This window comes from Oryzias latipes, chromosome 17 (assembly GCF_053564925.1).
Source record: "Oryzias latipes strain Hd-rR chromosome 17, Olatipes_Hd-rR_3.1".
Lineage (NCBI taxonomy): Eukaryota > Metazoa > Chordata > Actinopteri > Beloniformes > Adrianichthyidae > Oryzias > Oryzias latipes.
In genome coordinates this window covers 34,177,603-34,184,486 of record NC_136253.1, presented here as the reverse complement: position 1 = coordinate 34,184,486, position 6,884 = coordinate 34,177,603, and the positions used below count along the sequence as shown (strand labels likewise).

Below are 6,884 nucleotides of genomic sequence, written 5' to 3'. Positions count from 1 at the left end.
TTATATAAAAACTGTTTATATGATGGGATGAGTCAATGTGATTTCATTAACTTGCCTCAGACAGATGGAAGGAATTGATTTATCGTCACACTCCTAACATACAGCATATAAAGCAATAAAGTAGTGTGTTTTTAAGGTATATTCAATTATTAACAGTGTTCTCTTTTTTTCCTTTGAGCGTCTTTAACATTAGTTTGTGTAAAAATAATTTTTTGTCCTCATTTTGTTGGAATTAAGCAGCTTTACAGACAATTTTATTCACATCTGCCTGGTTTAGGATGGTTAAAAGCAGCTTTTTAAAATTGTATATTTTATTCCTATGGGGGGAAGATCACACTTAGTCACAATTAGATCTGGGTTTAATGGCTGGAAATTAAACTTTATTTCTGAAAGTCCAACTCCGATCATCTTTTTGTATGAGGGCTTTTAATTATGATTCTGTTGGTTTTTAATCAAAATCTAAAAAAAAACACGTGTTGATTTTTAGGACATAGTTTCTGCAGAGCAGCACGAGTTCATTAGAAATTCATCTCTGAGTTCTGGCGTGGAGCAACCCCGCCCCCCTTCCCATCCCTGCTGCTGAGAGCTCACATCTTTTTCCAAATCCGTTTATTCGTCATCATTGTTACTCGATAATTAACAATGATATGAAAAAAGAAAACCATGGGAATGCAGTTTTACACTTGATTTTCCATACAGAATGTCCTCAATCGTGAGAAAAGGGCTTCAAGTTCATGTAAAAAAAAAAACCCACCAAAACACCATTTTCATCAGGGAGCGTTTGTCTTGACATCAATAATGTTCAAATGTATTTTTATTCTTTAAAAATTAATTCATTTCAATTCACGGTAGTTTGAAAACATCATTTGGTTGAGTCTGTTATTTTGATCTTTTCTCCTAAAATCCCTCTGTTACGTTTAGGGATAGTTCATAACATCAAAACTTCATTATTGCTCCTCTCTTCTGGTTCAAGTCAGGTTTCGTCATCCCCTCCGTGATGAAACAAATATAAAAAACAAAATAAAAAAACCTCCAAGCCTTAATCCGTTCTTCAGAAATGACACAAATGCCACTTAATTACTTTGGGATAAAAAGGAAAACCCTCCAGATTTCCAAGCATTCATGCAGTCCAAAGAGAGTCTTAGTTAGAGATCTTCATTTTTTTCTACCTGACAAGATGACCTAGAGGGTTTAGTGTTTCCATCCCAAAGGTCACCTCAGAAAATAAGGGTGCTGAAAGCAGCACAGTTGTCTGTCCGTCTTTCATTAGAGGAGAAAGCAGCACTTTTCATCTCCTTTACACGGAGAGACGCGGGTTTCGCTGTTATCCCTCTCAGGTTTGTGTTTCTGACGGTAAACGCCGTCCTCCCGGTGCCCATTACCGTTGCTGCCAGATGATGGGTGTGGAATGGAGGTCCCGCGGGACCGTGAGCACGTGGTCTTGGCTGCCACGAGACGTCAGCGGCAGATGGCAACGGGTACCCGCGGTTGGCACGAGTGTCATTCCTCAAAGAGGGAGGAAAGGGAGAGCAGATCACAGTGAGGCGCGCGGAGGAGAGAGGCTGCGCGCGCGGGTTTCAGCTTTGTCTTCTGACAAGACGCAGCGCCGCAGATCCACGTTTGGGCCATGCGAGACGCACACTGACCAAAGGTTGGTTTTCTTTACGCATTCTTCGATATTATTCAAGAAAAACTGTGAAGCTTTTCAGATGTTGACTATCGAATCAACTTTAGTAGATAGAAACACAATGAAACTCATTCATTGGCTCCAAAAAGATAGCAAGCTGTGACATTGGCCCTGTTGCCAAATTGTTTCTCTTCCTCTTGGGAAGCCTCAATCACGAGGTAATTACCTAACAACATCCAGAAGACGCTGCTCGCGCTCTTCGCCCGATCATTTATTGCTCTATTTTCACCTTTTCAGGAAAAATGTTGACGCTTCCGTTCGAAGAACCTCACAGGATGTGCGAGGCGCGGTTCGGCGCCAGTTATTCCCGAGAAAGCTTACCGGAGAGCCTGGAGCAGGAGCGCCAACACGACCCGGGCCGGTCCAGCTCCAGCTTGAGGGAAACCGAGGACGACATGTCCGACAGGGAGGAGGACGACAGGGAGGACGACCAGGACGAAAACGGACTACCCAAAAAGCGAGGCCCCCGCAAAAAGAAGCTGGGAAAAGAGCAGCATGACAGGGCCAAACTACGGCGCCAGGAAGCCAACGCCCGCGAGCGCAGCCGGATGCACGGGTTGAACGCCGCGCTGGAGAGTCTGCGCAAAGTTGTGCCATGCTACTCCAAAACTCAAAAACTGTCTAAGATCGAAACGCTCAGACTGGCTAAGAACTACATCTGGGCCCTGTCAGAGACTCTGAGCGCGGGAAAGAGACCGGACCTCCTGACGTTTGTGCAGACTTTGTGCAAAGGATTATCTCAGCCAACGACCAACCTGGTGGCGGGATGTTTGCAGCTGAACGCGCGAAATTTCCTCACAGACCACAACGGGGACATCATGTTTTCAGGCAGGTCCCCCTACGAAGCCATGTACTCGTACCAGGGCTCGGACATGAACTCGCCCCCCGGCCACAGCGCCAGCACCTTGGAGAGCGGCAGTAAGCCGTTCCGACACTACAGCTACAGCAGCGCCTACGAGCCCTACTTCGAGAACCCCTCCCCGGAGAGCGGGAGCCCCCATTTCGACGGCCAGCTGTCCCCGCCGATGAACTTTAGCGGGATCTTTTCCCTAAAACACGAAGAACCGCCCGACTACAGCAAAAACAGCCACTATGGGATGCGCTACTGCGGCGCGCCGGGACGCGCGGCCCTGGCGCATAACTCCATGTACCGCGTGTCCCCAGAGGCCCGTTTCCCCTACGACCTGCACCTCCGCAGCCAGTCCTTCCCAGCACAGGGGGAAGTTAATGGCTCATTCCACAATTAATTCGGACAAAGTTCAACTTTCAGACGGTTCACCCGCATAAACTGAAACACCGACATTAACAATTCATTCGTGTTTGGATAAATCCGCTTTTTTACTTGAAAAAGACAACACGAACACTTTTTATTTTGTCAACTTAAAAAACAAAAACAACATTTTCGCTTTACAAACAAATGGTTTTCCTGCAGGAAAACCTCAAAACTATTTACATCTTAAACACATTTAGCCCAATGATCACGCTGGAACATTTTCCAAGTTGGTTTAATGATATAAAAATAAAAAAAAGCATAAAGTATTTCCTTTTTTTCTCTTGGTAGGAGAAGTTTCCTGAGGCGCAATTGGAGTTTTTCAGCAATAAAAATCATTAGATCTATGCAAGGCCACCCAAAAGAATCTTTGCTGGTTAAAAACGAAAAAGGGATAAGCCGAAAGATGAAGAAAATCTGTCAGACTTTTATTTGATTCAAAAACTACCAAACACAAAAAAGGGGGGTTTATAAAATACAAACGTGTCCAAATAAAATATGTTTGGGTTAGGGGTAAACATTGTGGAAACAAAATGAATGTAAAATACTGTTGTACTTACTTATTAATTCATGTTTATTTATTTATTTATTTATTCATATGGAACAAATTCGTTCGTTTGAATGTGAAAAATCTATCACAGAAAATACAGTAAAAATCGAAAAGTGTGATTTTTTTTTAATATAAATTTCCAAATTTTCCATTTGAAGTTTGTGTTGCTGTACATTCCCCCCTCCTCACGGAAGTGATGGGAAAGGAGGAGAATTCGTTCAGCAGAATGACACATGCCTTAAATGGGAACGCAGGGAGAGAAATCAGGAGGATGAACTTTATTATGCAAAAAAATAAAAAAAAACAAAAAATAAAGAAAGAAAGAAAGAAAGAAAGCTCTAGATTGTGACATTTGAACTCGAATGAACCCACGTGTTTCTGCGTATCAGTGACTTTGCTCCGAATTCCTGTTGATTTTGTGGATTCAGTGGAAAACTGGATGATTGTTGGACTCCTTTTTTCCCCCGCTTACATGTGGCTGTCACGCATGCACACACGCACTTCTGAAAACTCGTTATGGATCGAAATATTCGTGAAGTAATGTGTTCATGTTTTGTGATGTGTTTTGTCGCAATAAAATTGAAAAATAAAAAAAGGGGTGACGCTTTTGGGAGGCTTCTTGTGGCCCAGCTTCTCAGATTCCTGACAAGAAAAAGGAAAAAAAGTACATTTATAGGGTCAACTGGAAAGCGAGCGTTCTTTAGTTTACACCTTTTTTTTAGTTTGTTTAAAAATAAATAATTTGCTTAACAGAGAGGGAAGGCGGCGGCCCGTGACAGAAGCAGAAAGATGCGCAAACTCTCTCCTTTAGCGGCGTTTGACGCGCTCGGTGCTGATTGGAGTGACGGTCACCGGTCAGCTGTCGGAGCGCGCAGGAGGTTCGGGTCCCGAGGGCGCAGTCGGAGCATCATCTGTTTGAGTAGAAGACTTGAAATCCTCTGGAACCTGGAAACCAATCATTCCAACAGGACATTTATTTGCTTATTATTATTATTATCATTATTTTTACGTTTTTCTTTTTTTCCTGAACTAATTTCTTGGGTTTTCATGTTGGAGTATAGTTTGGGGGATGTTTTGGAGGAATACCCTTCTTTTAGGTTATTCCCTTTATAACCCCATGTTTTTGGGTAAGAAAACAAACCTCTATGTTATTTTTAACTTTGGAGTTTTTAGATTGCTATTAACAGAATGGGTTAGGATTTTCCCAAAGTGGTAAAAAAGGAAAAAATGTGTGGACAAGATTGAATCAAGGATCAATTTCAGTGAAATCAGGCGACAACGCACTGAATTCATTCATATCAAGAAAAGAAATATCAATTTAAATGATCTCTTTCTGTTTTCTTTACTGTTAATTGGCCATTTTTTCCTTAATTTTGAATATTTTCTGTGTATCTGTTTTTAATTGGTGGTCAGGACCCCCCCCCTCCTGCTGCCCTGAACCTTAATTACCCTGACTTTGGTGCTAAATGCTTTACACAGACCGAGGCTAATCTTTTCAAAAACAGTAAAACCAAGATAACATTTTAATCTTGCGAAATCTATTAAAGTTCGCTCGGATTTCACCTGCTGCTGCTTTGAAAAACGCTTGTAAATCTTAATTGGACGTTTACAGGAGAGGGCTGTCAGGGCAGTCTGCATTGTTGTAATTCATGAACATGAAATTGAAATTTAATTTCTGCAAACATGTGAGGCAAATTACACCTACTGCTCATACCTGACAAACGCCTAATTCAATCAAGCCAAGTGAATGGGACAGAGGAAATGAAGGAAGCCCAACAAAGAGATCTGCTTTCAATCTGCTGCAGGCTCGCTCTGGAAACCCCTTTGCTGTAATGAAATAAAAGCTGTTTGTTATGCTTTTTCTGAAAAAAAAAAAAAACCTTATAACTCATTAAAATAACAACAGAGGATGAATAAAAAAACGTTTTTAATTAAAACTTGTCTTCTTACCTGATTCTTCTCGTCAGGGTTCTGGAGGCTCTGCTGCCTACAAACCAGATTCCCTTAAATCTGAACCTGAAGTTTTTTCCTGTGTGCCACTTTTGTTTGGGGTCTTGAATAGGATGGGGGGGGGTTGTGTAGAGGCTTCATGTGGAGGCTGAGGAGCGTGTGGAGCAGCAGGGAGAGGCTGTTTCACACCCACAGGGTTCACCGGGCTGCATGCTGCAGTTTAGCACCGGGTCAAACGTGCACACGCACCCTTACATTCATGCAGCTCATTATGCTTGATGTCGACATAGAAAGGGAGAAGGAAGGAGCATATGGCCAGGGTGTGTGTGGGAGGTGAAGGACATTATAGGGGGGGTATTGTGCAGGCTACTGTACTTCCATCTGAGCGTTTCCACAGGGATGTGCCGTGACAAGAAGAGTTGGGGAAAGTTTGGAGCACCCGGATGCAGATAAGCAAACAGAAATCAATCTTTTTGGATATTTTTTTATTATAATGCATTATGGTAATTTATTTTAATTGGGATCCTTTTTCTCTGAGAATCTGAGCACCAGTCAAGAAAAATGGAAGTAATGTTCCCTGCGACGTCGGCTAGCATCCTGAAATTTTGTGCCATTCCCAAGCCCCAGATGGTGTGGGATGGGAAACGTTCCCCCATTAAATTCCTAATAATCATTTCTCCTGTGGAATCGGGGGTGGTGGCGGTGGCGGGTGGAGGAGGGCTGGGTGCGATGGGTAAGTTTGTGTGTGTGTGTGTGTGTGTGTGTGTGCTGCTTGCTAAGGGATGGGGGAGGGACGGGGGTGAGAAGTGAGGATGGGGTTGGTGGATGAGGGGAGTACAGGGATTTGGTGTTTTAATTAGACAGATTTAAGGAGCTGCACCCCCCCCCCCCAACACACACCAACACAATGAGTGTGTGTGTGTGTTCCCATCTTCTTATGTGGTTCTGATGTCCAGCCACTGACACTTTAAAGTCTTTATGTACGGTTTAAAATGCAGTTTTTAGACAATTAGAATCAATTTACGGTGGAATTGGTGCGACCCCTGTAAGGTCAGGTTCAGGGTAGCGCATTAGTTCAACCGAAGAACCCTTAAAACATCAGAATTAACGTATTCATCCCTTTCAGATGATTTTTTGTGTGTGTGTGGTTGTGTGATTAATCTAAATGGGTGCAGTGACGCCTGCACGAGTGTCCTGCAGGTCGCAGCAGGATCGGTGTGGCAGCAGAGGAGGCCTGACACTCCAGCACTACAGGCCAGGATCTCATTAACGTGTCAGATTGGTGGATCAGCCTCTCTGGCAGTCAGCCCGGCCTCTCACAGGAAGTACTTTCTCTCTATCTGTGAACTTGGCACTGAAAGGTTAGCGAGGGAAGGAGGGACATGTGGGGGGTGTATTGGCCCAGAGTGGAGTGGAGAGGGAAAGCA

At 43.5% G+C, this 6,884-nt stretch overlaps 1 protein-coding gene across 2 annotated transcripts; it reads left to right on the top strand.

Annotated features, from left to right (window-relative positions):
- Positions 1-1,280: 1,280 nt before the first annotated feature.
- neurod6b (neuronal differentiation 6b) lies at positions 1,281-5,444 on the top strand. 2 transcript variants are annotated; one of them, XM_078934279.1, is made up of 2 exons: positions 1,281-1,651; positions 1,925-5,444. In XM_078934279.1, the coding sequence occupies exon 2, from the start codon at positions 1,930-1,932 to the stop codon at positions 2,932-2,934; it is 1,005 nt and encodes a 334-aa protein (XP_078790405.1). In that variant the 5' UTR covers positions 1,281-1,651; positions 1,925-1,929; the 3' UTR covers positions 2,935-5,444. The 2 variants fall into 2 exon arrangements, with proteins under 2 accessions (XP_078790405.1, XP_078790406.1); XM_078934280.1 differs by lacking the exon at positions 1,281-1,651 and adding an exon at positions 1,708-1,845 and having other exon boundaries at positions 1,925-3,440.
- The last annotated feature ends 1,440 nt before the right edge of the window (positions 5,445-6,884 follow it).

Coding starts and splice junctions, on each gene's coding strand:
- neurod6b (XM_078934279.1), top strand. CDS start 1,930: ATGTTGACGCTTCCGTTCGAAGAACCTCACAGGATGTGCGAGGCGCGG.